This window comes from Panthera tigris, chromosome A2 (assembly GCF_018350195.1).
Source record: "Panthera tigris isolate Pti1 chromosome A2, P.tigris_Pti1_mat1.1, whole genome shotgun sequence".
Taxonomy (NCBI): Eukaryota; Metazoa; Chordata; class Mammalia; order Carnivora; family Felidae; genus Panthera; species Panthera tigris.
In genome coordinates, this window is record NC_056661.1 from 38264179 (window position 1) to 38287263 (window position 23085).

Here is a 23085-nt window from a genome sequence, read left to right on the forward strand (position 1 = left end):
AAGAGTGCACATGTGAGAATTATCATCATAATATGAATCGTATTACATGATTTATAATATGAATCGCTGGTATCTACCACTCGCAGACAGTAAGAAATGTTTATTGTCATGTTCACTGGTGGTCAGTGGAAAATATGGAATGACTGATGGGATCCCCTTTGGAACATGCACCAGAAACCTACTGATTTCTCATACATGCTTATTACCTGGTAGCCATTTTTACCTGTTACCTGCATCAAAATGAAATTAATGTCTTTCATCTCAGACTCCACTGCCTGAACCTCAGAGATCTCTTCCAACGCAACTGAGGAGTGAGGATGGAGTTTTCTTATTTGTATAACAGCATCTCGATCACATATGGCAAGAAGTCCGCTAAGATATTCTGCTTGAAGACAAATGAGATCCTTTGGATACAGAATAATAAGGTGCACGGACATGTGTCTGCATGCATATGACGGAGAAGACGGGAGGGTTAGTAAGGGCGGGAGGGAGAAAGAGAAAGGATATGAATAAATGAAGTGTATCTTGTAAGAAGCAAGGATCAACTCTGACTCAAGTTCCAGACCAACTGCTAGTGTAAATAACTTAAAAGGTCCCATCCCACCTCTGGAGACCTTTTACTATTGATGACGGTTCCTGGGCTGGGTTGAGTCAACACTTCCTTTATAACAGATGTGACAATTGCCTGGCAATGGACAACCTGGTACTGTACTGAGTGCTAGGCTCAGGTTACAAGAAAGACGTAGTTTGAGGATGTCACAGAGAGGGGGTGACTGATAAAACCAGGCACTTAAAGCCCAGATGCACAGGCATGTATTTGTCTTTAACAAGCTAAAATAAATGGCTCTGTGAGCTAACAGAGGAGAGGGCTGGAAGGCAGGCACGCATTGCCTTCATCTGTGGACTGGCCAGCCTCCCTCTCTGCCTTGAATATCACCTACATCCTGCTCTGCACAAGGGGTTGAAGTTGAATTTTGATCAACTCTCCGTGGGCCACAACCAGCTCTGAGTACTCAGAGTCAGGGAGTAGGTACTTGGCTGCTGGTTTCGCAGGCCATGATTTTATGCTAACTGGGGCCTGGACATTTCTGACACACCTCTGATTCTACTGGCTCAAAATTATGCCTTTCTCATCAGAGCCTTCGCCTTCTCGGCAAATAAGTGCCATCTGTTATTGACAAATTATGTTTCACATCAGCATGTTTACAACTTTTGAGCTATTTATATCTGAAGTTTAGAGCAGGTGCTAATATTTTAGGGGATAGGTTTCCCCATGTTTAGCATGTTTCTCTAGGTAGCCAATGTTCAAAAACACATTTACCGTATTTTAAGCAACACCAATAAGTTTACATAAAATATGATTTCAGCATGCATGCACATATGCATACAGCGAACTGGCATAAGGAAAAAAAATCTTCATACAAGTTTTGACACAACACCTGGTGATGAGGCCTGACAAAAACACCGATACTAGGAGGTCCTCAAAAAAATCAGACTAACCACAGTGTTTTAGGTCCTGGGTCAGTACACTATTACAGGCCCTGGACCGAATCCTCCAGATGAGCCATTACTATCCAGCCCACGAGACGAGAAGGGTTTTTACTTACTTAAATAGTTGGAGCGATAATAGAAGAAAGAATATTTTGTGACCTGTGAAAATTATACGGAGTTCAGTTTTCAGCATCCACAAATAAAGTGTTACAGGAACACAGTCATGCTCGCTTGATTCCATGCTGTCTGGGGCCGCTGTTGCATCACAAAGCAGAGTTAAGTACCTTCAGCACAGACTGGATGGTCCACACAACCTAAAATACTTCCTATCCGGGCCTGTACACGAAAAGTTTGCCAACCCATGCCTTGGGTTGCAGGCTGTACTCTGAGATTCCCCGAAGATTCCACTGGACACAATTTTACAAAAACAAAGCTTGCGACCAGTTGCCCCAGATAATTTTAGAACTTAGCTGACATGCAAGGACATTTCTAATTCGCTGCTCTTAAAGCTCAAAGTCCGATCCGATTTTCCAAAAGGAACTGGGATGGGAAAGCAAAATGCATCCATGTGCTCCTCTTTCTGTAACTCTTTAAAACGAGCTGCAAACTTTGACTATGTGTTTCTTCTCACAGGTAATTTACACCAGCTCGGAGTGAATCTCCTCAATTGGGTGTGAGGTCCCAAACACCAAGAGAATGAAGACAGCATGCGCTATGGGCCAGTGGAGAGAAGTCGGTTATTTCCTGTCTGCCCTGACAAGCTGTCCCACTCCCAGCTTCAAAGGCTGCTCTGAGTCAGCCACCCTTCCTCTAATTTCTTTTCCTAGACTCTCCCCACCCCTCAAGATCAAACCTGTTTCTCAGATAATTTCCCAGACTAATCAACAGTCACTGTGCATATGGGGGTGGGGGGTGGGGGGGAAGCTAGCAATAAAAAGCAGCATGGGAAGCTCGGTAGGAAAGCAATCTCGTTCTCTTCATTTCTCAACCTCCACATGCACCTCGAGTACCTCTGGAGAGCTTTTTCTCCCCCATAAACTAATCTGCTCTCTTGGTGCGGCTCGGCAACTACCAACCATCTTAACCAGAGGGCTCATCATTTAACACTAGCAATCACCCCGCAGCCAGACCTGGGACTGAGTGTACAGGGCGACTCCATCACCTCCTTGCTTTAGACACAGCAGTCACTCCAGTTGCAGGATGGAGAGAACATGTGTGGGTCCATTTAAAAAACAAGAAATGACCGTGGCTGATAGGACTAGATGTGTACATGCATTCATACAGAATCAACAACATTCCAAGGCAGTGAGTTCTCCAATAAAAATGCAAAAAAGGAAAAAAAAAGTTATTTACAAATGAAACACTTGGTTATCACAGGAAACTGGAAAAGTAAGCTAATCTCATCGAGGGATTTGCCCAAGGAAAGATTCCGGGTCTAGTGATTGTGTAAATATTACACATACAAAGAAAGAAAGCACTCTAACAGACCAAGTCATGTTACTAGCGTCCTAAATAAAAAACAAAAAACAACCCACTTCCCCAATCAAAATTTTAATACATGGGGGGTAACAACCATCAAAAAATCATCAGAGGGCCTTTAACAGTCTCTTTGCACCAGTTACTACTTGGTCTACACTTGATGAGAATGCAAATAAGGGTGTAGAGTGTGAACATTCACTGGTAGCTGATTCACTGGACTTGACCCCCGCCCCCCCCCCCCCCCCCCCGCCAAGAGCAGGTGGGGCAGATAGCAAAGCCTTAGATCAGCTGGGATACTGGATTTGAATCAGTGACCTAGAAGGGAAAAGTTCCATGTAGCTTCATCCAAGCCCGGAGTTCTAACAGCTGGAGAAAGCACTGTATACTCTGACGGCGTTCCATAATAGCTGACGTTTAGATAGGGGTGGATTCCTCAAAATGTTCCACAGTCTTTGCAAATGAGTTTATGAGACAGTATCTAGACAGACAGGGTAAAAAACTGGACCAGAGACCATACCATGCCTACAGCACTCCAACATGACGTGCGTGAGTTGAAATGGAGGAGGACAGGAAATGAAAAAGTCAAAGATCCCTATACACACTGTCCTATGTGCACAAGGAAGTATGGCATAGGGCAGGTCACCCACACGTGTGGGGACAAGGAGAGATGAGGCCAGGACATAGCATCCCTCTGCCACCTGGACCACTACCATTTCTTTATCGTCCCACGCTAACCTGAAGCTCCACCTTCTAGATCTACTTTCCAAGTGGGGCTTCCCAAACCCTTACTGAGATGACTTTATGTTCTTCATGCTACACATAGGATGCTTATCACTGCTGTGACACTTAACACCTATGTTCTTCACTTTGGCTTTACTTTATTTTATTTTTTAATTTTTTATTTGAGAGATAGAGAGCTAGCAGGGGAGGGGCAGACAGAGACAGAGACAGAGAATCCTAAGCAGGCTCCATGCTGTCTTTCTCTCTTTTCCTATCTTCCCTCCTTCCCTTTCCTTTTCTTTCCTTTCTTTCTCTTGCTCTCTCTCTTTCCTTCCTCCCTTCCTTTCTCCTTTCCTCCCTTCCTTCTTTCCATCCTTCCTCTCTCTCTCTCTCGTTCTTTCTTTTTTGTTTTTTAGAAGACCCGGAACTTTAAATTGTAGCAAATAATGTAAAGACCTGTGTATTGTGTTTGAAGTCAGGAGTTTTTTAATGTTGGCAATCCATCAGAGTGTGTTTTCCTAGAAGAAAAGATGACACAGTATTTTCTTTCTCTCTTTTTCTCTCTCTCTTTTCCTTTCTTCCTTCCCTTTCCTTTTCTTTCCTTTCTTTCTCTTGCTCTCTCTCCTTCCTCCCTCCCTTCCATTCTCTTTTCCTCCCTTCCTTCCTTCCATCCTTCCTCTCTCTCTCTCTCTTTCTTTTTTGTTGTTTAGAAGAACCGGGATGATGTTTAGAAGAACACAGAATTGTGCCGCTGTACTCGTGCCATGCTACGATATGCCAGCATTAGTGTTTTGGGGCCCAAACACCATCCCATGCCCCAAGTACAGGAGACATGGACAGAGAAACATCATAAGGCCCAAAACAGGAGGAAGCATTCGACTACAAGTCCCAGCCCCAAAGGAAACCTAGGAGGCAGAAGCAGGGTCAAAAAATGCTGTATTTCCTTACATTTATGAATAACCTTGATTATTTAAGTCTCCATGTAGAGGGCACTTACCGCCAAAGAAGGTAAAGGTTAGGAATTTTCATGAGACAAAAAGAAAAAGGCTATCTATGATCCTCTTGCAAAATCAGCTGAAGTAAGTTTAATGGCTATAAACAGTCAGGAAGTCTGTTTGAAGTCTCTTATAAGAGGAGACAAACCTCCCCCCCCTCCCCCCAACCATACTCCTACTCCATACACCTATTAACATAGGGCCCTATAACCACCGTGTTGAGGCCCTGGTTGGCTGCTCCTTGCTGGAGCCGGTGCCAGACGCTGAATCACCACCACCCAGTCTCCGGCACCTGAGTTGTCTTTGGACAGATTCCATCCAAGCACTGCCCAAGCCTGAGCCTGTCTAGCTTGAACGAGTCGGCAAGACCACAGCCTGGGGCGCCATGACCGTAGGCAACACTGGCGTTGCAAGGAAGTAAAACAGAAGTCAAGTTTATTAGAAAATGTCTAAAATACTAAGCTAGGTGCTGCATCAAACCCGTTTCTCCTTGTTAAGGAAGGACCAGACTGGGCCCAAAAAGAAATAAATAAATCAGTCCACTCCTTCTCCAAGTTCCCAAAGTAGAAAATATGGGGATCAAATGGAAGGATATGTGAATCAAAGGGAACTATGAACTGGCTGTATTAACCTGTTGTTTTCTGCAATTGTCTTTTATGGGGATGCAGTCCAGCAACTCTCATTGTGAACAATCCAGATTCTGATCTTTTCGTACCTTAGGAGGAGAGTGGCTATTTTTGAAGCTTGCAGAATAATGTGGCTAGAATCATGTTCAAAATAATGGACAAAAAAGTCATAAGAAAAGTCAAAAGACTTTTCTATGATCTTACCACTAACACCAAAACTAGTTCCTGCTCAAACAAATACGGTGTTGTACTCCTTTGGTCCTTATAACGCAAGTCACACGCACTTGGGATGCCCTATGGATGCTTTGGTCTTTTGCAAAATACCTTCTCCTTCCCTTACCTGAATGCTGGGGAAAGAAGCAAAAGTGAAAGGCAATGTAGAGGCAACATTCCAGCTGACATGAAAGACAAAAGAAAGAAACAGAAGTGGAAAGGGAGCAAAGGCCCAAACCAGACTAAGAATCTAAAATTTGGAACTACTCACTCTTGGCCACAGTTAACTAGGACCAAATCATCATCGTTGTCGTTGCCGTTACCCTAATACTCTCCAATAATTTACATTTCTCAGAGCGGTTAATGCAAATAGCAAAGATTACACTAGTCTAAGGATTTAAGAAATAAGGAATATCTAGAAACAGAGCAGCAAGTGTAATAACTCCCTGCATTTACGCCACTAAAATAAAAACAGCATACTGCCGTGCTCCCCGTGTGCGAAGCACTATGCTAGTTAGTTGCTTTAGACTTGTCATCTTACTTTGTGTCCCCACCATCTCGGAGGGAAGCAGGGCAAGGTTTTATGATTACTGATTTAGGGTGGAAAAATCATGAGATGGTGAGGTTCAGTGACTTGCCCAAGGTCACAAACCTACGGAACGGCTGGGACAGAAAAACAAAAACAAACACACACTGTCTCACGAGAACCTGACACCCACATTCTACCAAGGTCACTGATTAGACCAAATATGACTGCAGGTAATTCTGGCAAACAGGTATGCAGTCCAGAGAGCCAAACACGCAAGGATGAATGCGGGTACTTTACCTTCAGGAAGAAGGCAGAGGCCTCTTCCGGGTATCACATCTTTTAACATAAGTTTACCTGCCTCTTTTCCCCACACAAAAGGCCTGCTCTTTGCAAACCAGATCCTTTCACTCCCAGGACTCCTGGAGCCATGGCCACATCTGCAAATCTGCCTTCTCTGCTCTCCGTCCACATTTACAAGGCATTCAGGTGTCTTCTCCATTTAAGTTCTACTTTTCCCAGTAGTGCATGATCTCACATATACAAAATCTGAAAAGGTCGAACTCAAAGAAGCAGAGAGTAGAATGATGGCTGCCAGAGACTGGAGGGTGGGGAAAATGGGGAGATGTTGGTCAAAGGGTAGTAGGGTTTAGTTAGTTCTGCAGCATGAATATGTTCTGGAATTCTTATGGACACAATGCTGCCTGTACTTAATAATACTGTACTGTGTGCTTGAAGTTTGCTACGGGGATACTTCTTAAATTAAAACTTCTCAGGGCACATGGGTGGCTCACTCAGTTGAGCGTCTGACTCCTGATTTCCAATCAGGTCGCGACCTCACAGTTTGTGGGATGAAGCCCCGCATCGGGCTGATGGCAAGGAGTCTGCTTGGGATTCTGTCTCTCCTTCTACCTGCCCCTCCCCCACTCATTCTTCCTCCCTCCCTCCCTCCCTCTTTCTCTCATAAATAAACATCGGAAAAAAAAAAAACAAACCTCATCACACACACAAAAGGGTAATAATGTAGAGGTGACAGACAGGTTAGTTTGATTGTGGTGATCTTTTCACCGTGTAGACGTAGGTATAAAAATATCAAGTTGTACACCTAACACCTAAATATGGATACAATTTTTTATGTCAAAGTTGTCTCCATAAAGTTGTTAAAAAATTTAAACTTAAAAAGTTAATCGATTCTACCTCTTCCTAAAAACTCTGCTTGTATTCTAATTGCTTTAAGCAGTAGCGTTCCCTGATGTCCTCTGACCCAAGGGACTAGCACTGGTCGAGGATCCCCGTAGTGCCCCGAGTTCCTATGGCTGTGCGGCAACCCGAAAGCAGGCTGACCGGAAGGAAAACAGACCCAGAAGTACCTGTTCTCCTTCACACTGCGCTTCACCTCTTCACCTGTCCAAGTTCATCAGCTGCTCTTGCGATACTGATGCTGTTGCCATCATGCTTAGATGCTCAATCCTCCCTCAAGCTCTCATAGGGACAGGCACCCTGTTCTTCGCTTTCGCTGGGCCAAAGTTGGAATTTTTCAAAAGGAGCGTTTAATGCCAGCAATGGAGAGGGTGAGCTTTCAGAGCAAAGATGTTTTCTCTCAAGTTAGCCCAAGTCCACACAGAGCTCAGGCCCTGGACACCTGAATCCATTCTCTGCCTTCATCTACATTAGACCTTTCTCTCCCCACCTACCTGGCATGGCTTTCAGGTCAAGCACGGTTGCTGGCCCATGTTTATTTTAACCCACTGCAGATTCTCAGACTCTGCTGTAACTGCTTGCTTTTTGTTAGGAGGGGGGTATTATGTCACTGTAATCTTTTTACGCTTATTTATTTCTGAGAGAGAGAGCAGGTTGGGTGGGGACAGGCCAAGAGGGAGAAAAAGAGAATCCCAACCAGGCTTTGCAATAACAGCATGGGGCCCAAAGCAGGGCTTGAACTCATGAACCCTGAGATCATGACCTGAGAGTCGGACGCTTAACTGACTGCAGCACCAAGGTGCCCACACTATAATCCTTTTTTATTATTATTTAAAACAATTTTTAATGTTTATTTATTTTGCAGAGACAGACAGACAGACAGACAGAGTGTGGGTGGGGTAGGGGGAGATAGAGAGAGGCAGACACAGAATCCGAAGCAGGTTCCAGGCTTTGAGCTGTCGGCACAGAGCCCGATGTGGATCTCGAACCCATGAGCGGCGAGATCATGACCTGAGCCGAAGTAGGACGCCTAACAGACTGAGCCAGGTGCCTCCCGCTATAATCTTTTTTTAAAAATGTTTTCTCGGAATGCTTTTTCCCCTCTTAGTTTTACTGAGATATAATTAACATATAATACTCTAATAGTTTTCAGTGTACTCCATGATTATATATACAGATAAAGATTAGATATACATAATTGGTATGTTTTGTGATATCTATAGCTATATATTTCAAAATGATTACCACAGTAAGTTTAGTTAACATCTATTCCCTGACAGAGTTTTTTTTTTTTTCCTTGAAAGGAGAACTTTTAAGATCTACTCTCTTAGCAACTTTCAAATATATGATACATTGTGGTTAACTTCAGTCACCATGCTGTGTATTATGTCCCAAGAATTTATTTATTTTATAACTGTCTGCAAGTTTGAAGATTTTGACAACCTTCACTCCCATGTCCCCCACCTCTGGCAATGACCAATCTCTTCTTAATATAGATACAATTTCTTTATGTCAAAATTATCTCAATAAAGTTGTTAAAATTTTTTTTAAAAATTAAAATTAAAAAATTGATTCGACCTTTTCCCTAAAACTGCTTGTATTGTATTTCCTTTGGGTTTGATTAGATTAGATTCCACATAAAAGTGAGATCAAAGTATTTGCCTTTCTCTGGCTTATTTCACCCAGCACAGTGCCCCAAAGGTCCATCTATGTTGTTGAAAATAGCAGGATTTCCTTCTTTTTTATGGGTGAATAATAGTCCATACATATTACATCTTCTTTATTCATCCATCAATGGGTAAGTGTTTCCTTATTTCCTTATCTTGGCTATTGTAAAATAATGCCGTAATGAATGTGGCACTACAGGGATCTTTTCGAGGTAGTGATTCATTTCCTTTGGATATAAAAACCCAGAAGTGGAAGTGATGAATCTGCATTTAATTTTTGGAGGAACCTCCATACTGTCTTCCCCAGTGGCTGTACCAATTTACATTCCCATCCATGGGGTAGGGGTTCCCTTTTCTCCACATCCTCGCCAACACTTGCTATGTCTTATCTTTTTGACAACAGCCATTCCAACAGCTATGAGGCACTATCTTACTGTGGTTTTGATTTGCATTTCCAAATAACCATCCTCTTAAAACTGGCTTGGTCCCTGGTTAAAGGGGATGAGGAAGATAATAATAAAAGTTGCATTCTTTTTAACTATTTATTGACAGACAAGTACTCAACATTACACACACATCATCTCATTTACTTTGAGTTATTTTTAAATGCAGTTAACACATACAGAAACAGGAACAGAGAGGCTATTTCTAAGCATTACGTGAGGTGTGCATGGACAGTCCTTAGCGAGATACCTGTACATGAACATTACTTACTAAATGTAATATACTACCACAGTACATTACCCCATACATACAAAAATATATTTTGTGGAAAGCAAACATTCCTATTTCCCAGTGATCTCACACCAGTCATTGTCCTCCTGACAAGGACCATGAGAAAACCACAGGGAATCTAAGGCAGATGGCAGTGATTGTACAAAAAGCTAACTGGGGGCAAGAGGGGATCTGTGATTTGCCCATGGTCACAGAGATGGCTTGCAACCATGAGTCCGGGCTCCTTCCGCTGGCAAAGGCACTTGAGCAAGTATGGCCATTTCTGACCCTCACCAAACCCTAAAGGTAGCCTGCCTTGCCTGGACTCTAAGAACAACACAGCAGGAATGGCTGCCTCGAGGCCAACCAGGGAGCTCCCAGGAGATGATGATGCTCATGCTGCTGCTGCTGGTGAACAAGAAAATGATCACCAACCCTGAATGCCAGCCGTGGGTCTGGCTTGCTTCTAAAGCGCTTTACATAAACACAACGTTTACATAATATGCCAAAGGTCACGCAGTTTGGATTAGAATCCCTTCACTTGTACTTCAGGAATGACACAACCCCAAATGGCCACTGAAATCCACGGATCCATGGATTTGGAATTCTTCCATTCACAGAGAACTACAGGTACTTGCTGGACAGGACAGATCTTCAAGGGAAAAGTTAGAAATGCTCAGACGAATTCAAGCCACAAAGGTAACTTTATAGGAAACTATTTGAAGTTTTTATCTTTTATGTAAACATAAATACATGTGAATATACTGCAGATACAGATAGAAGACAGCAAAAGAAAAGATTTCAGTGCTCTGGTCAAGGGATTAGAAATATTTTCTTAAAAAGGGGATTAAAAACAAAACTGTGCTCATCGAATGGGCAGCTGTGTTCACTGGGTTGTGCTCATGGTGGGACAATGGTTTCTGGAACTTCCAGTAACCACAGTTTAGCATAAGGTGGAACTTGAGTCTTCATGCATGAAGAAATAAGGATTCTCTGGGAATTTGGGGGAATTACTGACCTTGAGAGCATCACAACAATTCCAAAGAAACAGAAGTTAGCTTTAGAAAACATTAACATATTTATCTAGAAGCAGCAACCATGGTGGTAGAACATCCACCAGTCGTTCCACCTGAATACGAACCCATTCTACCTGATTTGAACCCCAGATCTACCACTTGCCAGCTGTGTGACCTTGGGTAAGTTACTTAACCTCTCTGTGCCGCAGTTTCTTCACCTGTAAGAATGGGAGGAAATAACAGTTTCTACATCACAATTAGTACGTGTAAGGCACAGAGGCTAGGACCTGACATTCGGTAAGTGATTCTTCAGTGACTTCAAAAAGCACTTTACAAACGATCACTGAGCATGAAAGTAATAATCTCATGGTAGAAGACATGGGAAATGCATAAATGAATTAAGAAAATAAAAAATAAAGTGTAATATCATCACCTATGTATTGATACAAGGTTAACATTTGGAAGTATGCTTAAGGAAAGTAATTTTCTTAAGCAACACTGGAATCACATTATTTAGGATCTTTTCAAAATTACTTTTTAAAATTAAAAACACATTTTTAAGAGAGTTTTCAAATCTAATTTCTATATTCAGGTTCAAACCAACAGTACTGGGGACCAAACAACCTAAAAACTACCACCCTACTCTAGAGATTTCTGAAAAAGCTTTCAACCGAAGACTTTAAACAGCAAATGGCACATGACTAATTTTTTCACTGTGCTTAGTAACCGTTTCAGGGAGGCTTAAGACACACCAGAACCGAAGAATCACATAGTAACATCTAGGGTTAACACAATGTTTCAACTGTTTGGCCCCCAAAGGGGGAGACTACAGAGTAACTTCTGACTCAATCTTGCACAGCCAATGAGCAGGAGTCTGTGTCTTTGCAAAGAACAAAAGAACTTGAGTCTTGTGGAAGTTAAATTGCCAACATCGTATCGAGTGAATGTGAAATAAAACAAATATTTAACATTTCAGCCCAAGCCGTATCGTATAAACAACAAGGACAAAATCCTACACTGGATCCTAAATAGACTCAAACTAAGCTTCGACAGTCTTCGTTGGCTCCTCCTTCCCCACCATCAGTACCGTGCACTAGCTACATTTTCCAGTAAGGTTTCTTCATGGTAAAACACTTTCTCATGGGACTGCCTGTGGTCGGGGCTGAGCATGGCACAGGGAAAATGCTTCTCATGGTACCTGCATCATACCCATTCAGGTCTAGCCTGACCATTAAGTACAGACACACCCGGAAGTTGTAAACTGCTTTAACAACAGGAGGTTTTCCCACCTCAAAAGTGGGATAATCTTTGCAGCCTACCTATGTCCCAAGGGTGTTCTGAGTATTAACGAGTTAGCATTAGTCAGGCACTTTGATTTCCCAGACAAAGGGCTCTGTACGAGTACAAGGTATGATTATCCAACCCAATTGCCTTCTGGAGAGTCACCTGAGATGACAACAGAGGAGGCAGAAAGGCTACGGGTCCCATGGCTGCCCTCTCTGGAGCAAAGCTACCTCCCAGGGACATACATGCAGGGCCAGACTGGTGGGGGCTGTGCTGTGAGCGTCCGCTGCATTGTTCCCTTATATAGTCAATGAAGAGGGAATCCCTCTGTGTGCACGTTTCCAATTCGCATTCCAAAAACAGTATAGGCAACGAGGCAGATTTTCAACTATGATTTACAGGGCTTGATGTGACAGGGCTAGGTACCATGCTAGGATCATGCCCGTCGCTTTCTCACGATAGGAATCAAAGAGGAAGCCCCTATAGAAAATCCTTTAGTTATTGTAAACATACAGGTGTGCGCACGAATGTCAGCCCATGCGTAAGTACAGAACATGTCTACATACGGTTTCCAAAGCCCACCTGAGAATTAAAACAACAACAACGACGACGACATTCTGTTTTTGGCGTGCTTGTGTTAAAATCTGCATTTAATGTAGATTTGAGCCCTCCCCTCGGTCTCTGGAGGCCTTGATGTGAGATAACAATCCTGAAGATCATTATACGCATTGCATAATATTGAAGTCTAGAAGGTGTTTTTTGAGGGACAGAGAGGTACACGTCATTATTTGCATTACAGGATCTGCCTATCACCTTTAAAGAGAGGAGCAGAAGTTGGCCTCTAATAAAGTAGGCTATACACCAGCCACAGAAACTCTGGTACGCTTTCTTTCAACTGAGCGGTTCATGTTTAGATCTCAAGTCAGAACAGAGCCTTCAACAAAAGTGCAGGAGGTACTGATTTGACCAAATGGTATTACTGTTTAAAAGACACACACACACACACACACACACACACACACACACCACTTAAAAGTGGAGCTACTGAGGCAGGCATAACTAAGTAAAGCATCTAGAAAAGCCTAAATGCTGAACAGCTAATCCTGGGAAATCCTGCACCGTAAAATCATATGCCGCGATAGATTAATTCTCAGTAAAATGCCTGGCAAATTCTCAGAAGTCGAAAAGGCTCCTGAGTCTTAAGGGTTAACACACTTGCCCTTTTTTTTTTTTAAATGACACATATAATTTCCTTTTATCATAAAACAATGCATTTATTATTTTCTGTATATCTGTTAAAGGGCATGGCTTTCTGAGTGGAAAACAAAACAGAACTTGGTCACATGTTTATTTGCTTCAGCTACTCCCTTCCCCTTCTGATAAATAATCAAACATGCCATCCAGAAAAAACAAAACCAGCGAGCTGGGAAATTTGATGGTCATCAAATAGACTGAGATACCAAGAAAAGCAGCCCACTGTTCCCACACTGAGTTTTCGGCCCCCACACCTACACTGACATCTGAGTAAATACCTTCAGTCACTCTTTCCATTTTCCCTGCAATTACTCCTACTGTTAAACAAATTGTCCTTAAGGCAGTCACAAACCTAATTTTTTTCTTGCAAAGTAGAACAACTTCTGAACATTAAAAAAAAAAAAAACAACGCAGCACAGCAATAGCCATACACAGGCGCACTTATTTATTTAAATATTTCTTCCATTAGGGGTTCAGACAACCAGAGAGCTCATTTCTTTCTCTATTCTACAGATGCTGTTTTAGACAATAAAATTTAAGGATATTTAGTCTGGGGACTAACAAACAAGGTTCGGAGTAATAACAATCCCCTAAAGATCAAAAGGGCTAATTTTCCATTTCCTGTCTATTCCCTGACCAGTACATAGTTAAAAAAAAAAAATTAGCACCTGGCTTACCAATTACAGTGAAGTTGGGGGTCAGGGTTGGGGGAAGGGCGTGGAGGGAGGTGGGGGAGGCTCAAGGGGCGAGGACATCAGACAGGAAAAGGTGGAACCCTTTAAAAAAAATGTCAAACCATGTGTTAAGAAACTCATTTCAACAGCAAGGACTGAAAGAGCGATCTCACTGCTCTTTCCACACAGGGAAGGAGCAGCCCAGGTCCGAGGGCTTTTCCTGCCATACTAATTACCCACAATGAGAATTTTGAAAAGAGCTTTCCAACATCAAAGTTAACAAGCATCGCAGAAAGTGAGCCGGGCTTTCTCTTTCCTTTCGCAGCCCACTCCGTTTAAACAATAGTAATGCGAGTGAGATAATGACCATGCTTGTTTCAGCAGTCTGACTTTTATTGGCATGAAATTGGTACAAATATTATCAAGACCGATTCACAAGTGATGACGGTGTCATGATGCAAACATCATAGGACAATTGTGCAGAGGCAGAATTACAAAGGCACCATCCCTGGACTCTCTTACCCCTCGTGATAACAGGAAGAAAAAGAAGGCAACACCAAACAAAGTCACACATCGGCAGAGAGAGTTCTCATCTACGTTCAAGCCTGTAAAACTGTCCTGACGACACTCGGATGCCTCCTTAGCTGATTATATCCCAAGACCCATTTGAAAGCAAGAGTGGATTCACAAGGAGTTAGAACCAACCAACGGTCTTCTCAAATCTCTAAAAAGAAAACCGCTTTTGATGGAGAGAGAAGGGGTGGGGGGGGGGGGAGAGACAGAAAGCAGTAAACAAGGTGGAACATCTTATTTTGCCCTCCAGAGAATGCGCAGGAGCGGATCCCGAGTTTAAAAGTTTAACCCAGCAAAATGTTCCTTTTTTTTTTTTTTCTTTCTCTGGACACTTACAGAGAAAATGAAGAGTTTGACGGAGTGAGCTCGCACTGTCTGCCTTTGGATTTCCGTCTTCTTGCTGTAGATGGGTTCTGGCTGTTTCTGTGAAGCGGGGGTTGCCGAGTGGTAAAAAAGATGTTTGAATAAACAGGAAGTGCTGTGCGGCTGAAGCACACTTGAGGAGAAAGCACACTGGAACATTGCCCTTTGTAGGCAACCTCAGGGACGCTTTGCCTCCACAGTAGCTGGCTGGGCTCTCACTAAATGACAAAGAAACCACAAGAATTCCTCAAGTAATTCTTCACTTTCAAAGTTGAAAGATCAGTTGGAGCTTGCAGGTAATTTTCAAAGTTGCATTTAGCGCTTAAAGAAATCTATTAATGCTACACGTATCTAAATCACTCCAGGTCTGCAAGCAGCGACACGGCATCAGAAACGTGTGCCCCGGCCAGACCAAGCCCTAGCCAAACAGCTCACTCTCGCAGACGAATACACACAGGCAGGGTTTTCGGGAAACCTGCTCTCGAGATATTTTTGTGGTGACATTTACATAGGCAGGATGCTTTTAAAAAAAAATAGGGAAAAAAGAAAGGAAGAAAATTCAGATTCTGCAGACTTTAGAGGAATTTGTCACACGTATTTTTAAAGAACATATCGTCCCGCATTCCTGGGATATGCCCTTGATCTTGCTTCTGCTGCTTTTCCTCTTACATTTTCCTTCTCCGCAATCAACCAAACTACCTGTTTATCTCCAGATGCCTAGCTTGTCTACTCGAACACTCTTTAACCCGCCCCAAACTAATTATCAAAGTCCTGTCTTCCGTCACCCGAGTAACTTGACAGATACTGTAAAGAAAAGTAAACCGCTAAAGGCAGAACAAGTCAGCTTGAAAAATAAGATGAGCAGCTGAACAGCCATATTCAATAAGAAAAGAAAAAGGGGGGAAGGGGAGGAGGAGGAAGAAAAGGATTCCTTCTGAAAATGTATTGCTGTGGTGGCAATGTTCTGCCACGGAAGCAACTGATTTGTTATTTAGCATGGAATGCTGGACTGTCTGTCATCCAGGTGCTAATACTTGGCTAAAATAACTCATTGGGAACTGTCAGTGGGATGTTTACATAGGCCCCAATCTTTTCTTCATGGAAGGAAATTTTTTACTGGAATTCATCTTCTTTTGATCTCACATTCAAAGCAACGGCAGCTTGATAGACATTCAAGTCTGAAAGCAAATCCAGACGCTGAAGATAAACCGCCAGAATATGACAGGCAGAAGCATCTAAAGCTTATAAAAATGAAGAGAACAGCATGTCGCCTGAGTATTACAATAGCAGAAATCAAGAGACATATTAGGTGGAACTGATCAGCCACAAAAACAGTTCAAAAGGCAGATCACAGAAACAGAGGACTAGGCTAGGAAAAAAAAAAAATGGGAAAGATCTGGTTTACTGCCTCACCTCCCTTTTGAGCCCCACAGCACTTCCATTCCTGCCTCTTCACTTTTAGGAAGGGTGGAGTATCCAATTCAAATGTTCCCGTCTAACTCAGCTGGTCCCGTTATAAACGCGCTGCGAATGATTTCCTAGCAATGTATTTCCAACAGGCAGGGGGAAAAGGCAGACCCTTACCTTGCTCGGGGTCCAGCATGCTGCATTTATTAGCATCCCCTACATCTGCTCTGCAATGCAGTTTCAAAAGACACACAGCCTGGGTGCCATGCAAGTGGGCGGTCAGGAAGAGCATCTCGCCAGAGAAGGGCTCTAAGTAGTTCGAGATGGGGCTACAGAGCTCTAAGGAGTCTAGTTCCCTGACATGGCTAGTTACTGAATGAGCACACACGCTCCAGCCTCAGTTACAAAAATAGATGCATTCAGTCCTATAGATAGAGAAGTGCTCAACACCTAAGTGCTTGGAAGCCAACTAGGGCAATTCCAGAAGGGAATTATCACCAGATCTGTCTTAGAGGCGCACAACTACTTTTTCTCAAAACGAGCCTCTTCGGTACACCTGAAGAAAAGGTAACTCCCAGCAATTCTGTACTCAGAGCTGTTTGCTAACACACACTGTGTGTGAATGGGCGGCATCAGGGTAAAGGGAAAGAGAATTCCACATGATAACTTAGCCCATGGTGGGTTCCGTTCCTCCTCAGGCCACCTGCCCTCCTGGGACCGCGGAGCCTGATCTTCTCCTGCAGCCCCTTGCGTCTTTAAAGTTGGCCCCTCCCCCTCCTTTTGCATAATAAATCAACAGTAAAATGTGGATTTAAAAAAATGCACTAACCTATTTAAAAAGATGTAATCAGTTTAAGGGCTTGCCTCATGCAAACAAGATTCCTGGGTAACTTAGTTACAAATGTAAAAACACAAACAAGCAAACAAAATAAAACCCTACTGGATTCTACAACTGTTCTTAAAAGTTACCCTCTTGCATGCCTACACAGCTGACTTGGGAAAGCTGATTACTGATCTTTAAACTGTCCCACTTCCTTGTGTTCAAGTCACGCCGCTATTCCTCTCTCACCTTAAAAAAAAAAAAGGGACTTTTAATACTTAACTCTAAAAATCTCTGGACTAAATATCCCGTGTGGCTATAGTTACTACATTTACCCCAAAACAGGGAGGTTTACCATGAAAAAAAAACCCGGAATGTTAATTCCTTTGTACATTCTAAAACCGTTTCCTCTACAAAGAATGCTGTCACTACCACACTGGGGCAAGGAACAACATTCCATATCCCATGGTTGTTGAGAGTCTTTTTCAAAAATCTGCCATGTATAAAGACCTTCATTAGTGTAATTCAGTGACTGTTGGGTTTGGTGTCTTTTTTTTTTTTTTGATATATACAACTTTTGATATGTCATTTAAAAACCTCATAATAATATCACTAAAGAGCTACCATTTTTAAAAGAGAAATTGTCTGCTCAGGGCCATGGAATAGTAGCCATGCTCTAGGCCGTTTCCTCTCTCCCTTTCAGACTTCTGGACTTGAATGTCACTATAGACCTTGAATCCTTGAATGTGAAATGGCTTCACGCTAATTGCTCTAATTGCTTGAAGATGTGCAGGCAGGTGAAACCTGATCCCCGTGGCCATTGTAGAGACCAAGAACAACACTGGAATGTTTACACAGTGGTTTGATTTTAATAGACAGAAGGGCTGAGTTTAAGACAGCAAAAACATAGCTAATAGGTGACCCCTTAATGTTAGGCCTCCTTAAAAAAAAAAAGACGCACAACAAAATACAATTTCATGTTCTAAAAGGCAGTGTCCTAAATGCCAAGGTTATTTGCTCGACTCTTGCAGTGAGTACACGTTACGTTGCACCTGACATTTACACCCGAAACTCTACCCCGAATACATTTTTTTACCTTAAAACAAAAAAGCACTTTATGTGTCAGTCACCTTACAAACAGATTATGACTGTATGGTATTTCCAAGTAAGTGCGCTCATTTAAATTTTAAATTGAATATTTTCACCATTGCAGCACACGGCACTCCCTGTCCCTTAAAGGGGAAGCCCTGCATCTCCTGGTGTGTTCCTCTGCTTCTTCTGTTCCCCTTCCCTGCCATTTATGGAATTCGTGACCCTTGTAGATTCCTTGTTTGCAGTAAAAGTTGAACCCAAACCCTCTCACGTTGGTGCAGAAGACAAACATGCATCCTTTTGGTGCCTCCTCCCTTTGTTATTGTGTGGGACTGTGGCCCACTTCTCTTCTTGGGGGGCTAAGGGAGCCAGGGGAGTGGTAGACATAGTTATTCAATGACAGTGGCCATTCTCCCTGGATATTTTAATGAATTGAGATGGATACAGAGGTTTGACAATGGCTCCCCAGAGCCCTCTCTTAACACAGCACAAATGTAACCAATGCTGGACAGGAAATATACTACAGCAAGACCAAGATAAAAATACAACAGCACCTACAAGGTGTCATTAACAAGAGGAAACCAACAAGGGTTAGGGGGAGGCTTAGGTAAATGTTGGTGTGTGTGTGTGTGTGTGTGTGCGCGTAAACACACAGGTAACGTATAGGAATATTTCATACAGAGTCAAGGAAACACTGCTAAGGAGGAAGCAGGAATTAGACATTCACTATGGAAAGAAAAAAACACCATGAAACAATGAAATTATTTTATGGTTAAGCTGGGCAATTAAAAGCAATAGATACACCTTGCAAATGAGAACAGAGAAGCAGGTAACACCCCACACAGCTGGGAACACTGTCAAATCTGCTAAATTATGCTATATATTAACTTCTGCTGGTAAAACGCAAAGTGCAGAAGGGGCAAGAAAGCCCCTTGAAAGCTCTGAAACACTTTTAGTTATATAAGGTAATAATAAATACAGGACCTTGCATTGCCTGGGACTATTTGTTCCCAAACACTGAAAGACAAAATAATGAAACAAAAATAACTGCACAGAACATCCTTGCGAATCACAGCCACCTCACACTGTTTTATGGACACTCACACCTTGTCCTAAAAGTTACAGTCCCCTATTAAGAAGTAATGCCTCCCGCTCTGAAAACGGAGGGGGGACGAGTATCCCTTTATCCACATAAAGATTAAGTATAAACTGGTCCAATCCAGTGAGAGGAACACTGAGGGAAAAGTAAACAGGCCCCCACTCCCCACCCCCGAAATAGTTCCCCTTTGAAAGCTCTCTGCAGTGAGTGCCTGGTACCAAGGGCTGCCCTGTTCCTTGGAGGGGTCAGCAAAGCTATGCTAAACTGACAGGTTCAGTTTACAGCAGGCCAGAACTTTGTTTGGATATACTGGCCTTGCTCACCGCCAGCTTAACAACAGATGGCTAGAAAACTTTCATTATGCTGCACAGGACTGAACTGCAAACAATCCAGAAAACTGTGAAAAGTTTAACTCCCTCTAGACCGATGTGCCAAAGCTGGGCCTGCCCAGAGCCGGTGAGCCCGCTTAGGGCCAAGGGGACCATGGAAGTGATGGCTGAAACAAATTGGCACTTGCTAACTGCCCAACTCAACTCAAGGGACCATCCAGACACCAGAAGGGCAGGGACCCTCCCTACTATTGATTTTAACTGTTCAAAGACCAGACCTTATAAGGAGTTGTACTGACTGTGCCTTGCCTTCTTTTTTATTTTCCCAAAATACACTGTCAGACTTCCCCTCCCTTCGGAGAAAGAAAATCTCCCTTCAGACCATTCCCAAGCTCCCTTCCTGTCTCCCCTCCCTCCGGAAATCGGGCGGACAAGACCCAACAGTCTCACCCCTAACACCTAGATTTAAATATGATTTATCCAAATCTGTATATAATTTAAATATTCATTAAATCGATTCAGTCGCACGAACCCTAATATCTCCTAATGCTCCGAGACAGGTTATAAATGCACCTTCAAAGGTTTAATTCAATTGGCAATCTGAGAGGTCTTATCACTAGAAATGTGTTATTTTCATATTATTCAAGAAATGAACAAATGTGCTTTCCACAAACGTATTTTAGGAGCTACCCTTTCCTGTTATTGAAAGAAAATTGTGTTTATTACTCCTTTAGCATAGTGTAAACTCATAAACGTCAACAGAGAGTACAAGCAAAACTGTCAACTAAATATTGTTTCCTTCATGAGCTGTTCTTCTAAGTCAATTACGCCTTTCAACTTCTGGGGCATTGTATGATAAACTGGCAGTAAAAATCATTCACATTAATATACCATGGTGCCTTGCCTGCAAAAGGTAATTAAAGAAGTAAATGACTCATAAGAATAGACATATTAGCTGCAAAATGAAAGGCAACTGAGCTGCCACATAAAAATATGTACCATTAAGATACTGCATTTTCATATTCCTGTAATCAGCTTCAGTAGACTAATGCTTATTTAATCCAGTTCTGTGCTAAGTCCATCAACAACTGTTTTTTGCTGTTTTCTCCTTGACTGAACATTATGAGAGCAGGTTTGGAATAAATACTGCAATGAGATTTTTGCATACTCAATTGAAGAACAGGTTTTTACATTTTAAAATCTATTTTTTTTTCTTTCCCTGAGAAATGCAACATAAAAAAATTACTGTTAGGGGGGAAAAATATATATATATATACATACATATATATATATATGTGTGTGTGTGTGTGTATATATATATATATATATATATATATATATATATATAGCTAGTTAGACATGTCTCTTTACATGGCAGAACATTTTAGGGAAATACTAGTTGTTTCCATGTTCACCTCTTCTGACCACTATCAGCACAGGGGAAAGGGTGCTGGGCCTCCACCTGCCAGATCTCTGCTACCTTTATGAAGCACTCCCTTTTGTGAATAACGTCTTCCATTAGCACCAGTGGGGGTAAGGCAATTTGTCCTTTGGCAGGATAGAAAGAGAAATCAAGAATGGAGGAAGGAGTTGACAGCTGGCATGGCACGGGAGGACCACAGACTAGCCTACTGGGTCCTGAGTTCTTGTCCTTCCAGAGGGTGGATGTGACTGAACAGAAACCTTTCCAAAGACAAGCGAACTGACCCTCAAATTGACTGCTCTGCTTTCCATTCTCCGGCTTTCAAACTGACAGGTCACTTTATTCTTCCTACCCTTTATTTCAGTATTCCCCTGCTAGCCCAGCCAAGCCACAGGAAGACATGGCCCGTGCGGTCCCAGATCTTCACCGAGGCTGTCCCCTTCCCTGCTTTCTGGAACCTCCACCTGGACCAGTGAGATGAGTCCACGATTGGCACTATTAAGATGTTCTGGGAACGTTTCAATGCAGGAAGCTTCCTGGAGGCTGCAGAAATGCCTGTAGTTGTTGTGGAAATGAGGGCTCTTTGTTGACGACTGATGTGGGCCTAAGGCTTTGCCAATTCAGTTTTGGAGTTTTAGCTTTCAAAACTCTTGCAATTCCTCCCGATGTTTTGAAGCCAGCAGTGAAAATCAGCCTATAAAACATAACTGTCTTCTATCAGTTGGCCAGCAATTTACTCGCTTTCGATAACATCTAAATGCATCTAGATGGGGTCCACTAACATAAAAAAAAAAAAAAAATCCCAAAACAAAAACCCGAGAGACTCCTGACCTTGACCTGTCTTTGTCTTAAGGCGATAGGCCTTGGACAGAGGCAAAGGTCTAGATTTCTATACAAATGGTCCCTTCTCCCCTCTCCTCCTCCTGTGAGCACAGAAATCTCCATGGCTTTAAAACTAATGAGCAGCTGGCCAGGCCTTAGGGACAGCCCAGGATGGGAGGACAGCCCTCCAAGGACCCTTGGCTGTTTATTTATCTCTTAACAGTTCTGAGAACTGCCCGAGAGCGGAGAGCCTCCCAGATTTGGGCTCGGTCTTTCCTTGCCACGTATGATTGCCTCGACGTTCGAGCAGACATCACTTGGAACCACAATTAATGAGCTCTAGTCCTTTTTCTAATTAAGGAACAAAGGTTCCTGTGTGCACAGTATGGTGACGCTGTCTGCAGAGCACACGTGGAAAGGGAAGTGAATGCTTCTAATTGCTTCAAAATGGGATTTTTAATATTTGGGAACATAATGGAATCGGGAAATAAGAGCATTTCCAACATCCTTTACAAATAAGGCTTTACAAAATATTGTTAGCTGTGAATAATACATCATTATCAAAAATGGAAAGTTATGAATACCGCGCATGTAACCTTTGTATTCACGTGAATTAACCTATACGTAGGAATACAATGATACATGAATTCCTTCTTGAAAATACATTAAAAAAAAAAAAAGAAAAAGCCCTCCTCAAAAAAAAAAAAAAAAAAAAAAGCAGGAAGGCAGCTACTCTGAGCCTGATATTCCTCAGACCTTAGCAGATTAGGATTCAAACGTGTAATTAAGAAAGATAACCCCAGTTTTTATAGTAATTAGGGGCTGTGGGAAATAGGATACTATCTCTCAAAAGTGTTACAAATGTACCACACTTCTAAATAACCTGCAATGCTTGGAAAGTATACTCACTACCAAGGGCAAAGCTGCTGTGCAGGGAGGGAACAGTAAATGACAGACTGGCGTTCAAGTCCATTAGCTGCTATGTGATAGGAGCACATTCACTGCACACGATCTGTGAAAAATCTTAGATCTCTTTAAATCTTTGAATTGGATTACTGCATTAATTCTTAAGAACTGCAATCCTTCAACCAAGTCAAATTACCCTCATTAATGGTGGAAAAACTGCCTCTGCAATAAGTTTAAAAAAAAAAAGATATTTATTACCTATAATCACTTTCACGTACTTCACCAGAAACATGATGAACCGATGCCTACAACTTTGACCACGGTGGCATCTTGATTTTGCATGTTGATTTGAGTTAAAATAAAACTGAAAACATTTGCATGGTGTTTAAAAA

The 23085-nt window shown here is 42.4% G+C and overlaps 1 protein-coding gene across 8 annotated transcripts in view; it reads right to left on the reverse strand.

Annotated features, from left to right (window-relative positions):
* The window catches only part of FOXP1 (forkhead box P1), a 455797-nt gene that overhangs the window by 155286 nt on the left and 277426 nt on the right, over positions 1–23085 (reverse strand). Inside the window, exon 1 of one of the 8 annotated variants that reach the window (XM_015535066.2) lies at positions 14769–16998. The exons of 5 other annotated variants lie outside the window; for them this stretch is intronic. In XM_015535066.2, the coding sequence (XP_015390552.1) occupies positions 14769–14954 (186 nt within the window). In that variant the 5' untranslated portion in view covers positions 14955–16998. Of the gene's footprint in view, positions 1–14768; positions 16999–23085 lie in introns of those variants that run through there. 2 more of the 8 variants (XM_015535065.2, XM_015535064.2) reach the window with 2 other exon arrangements.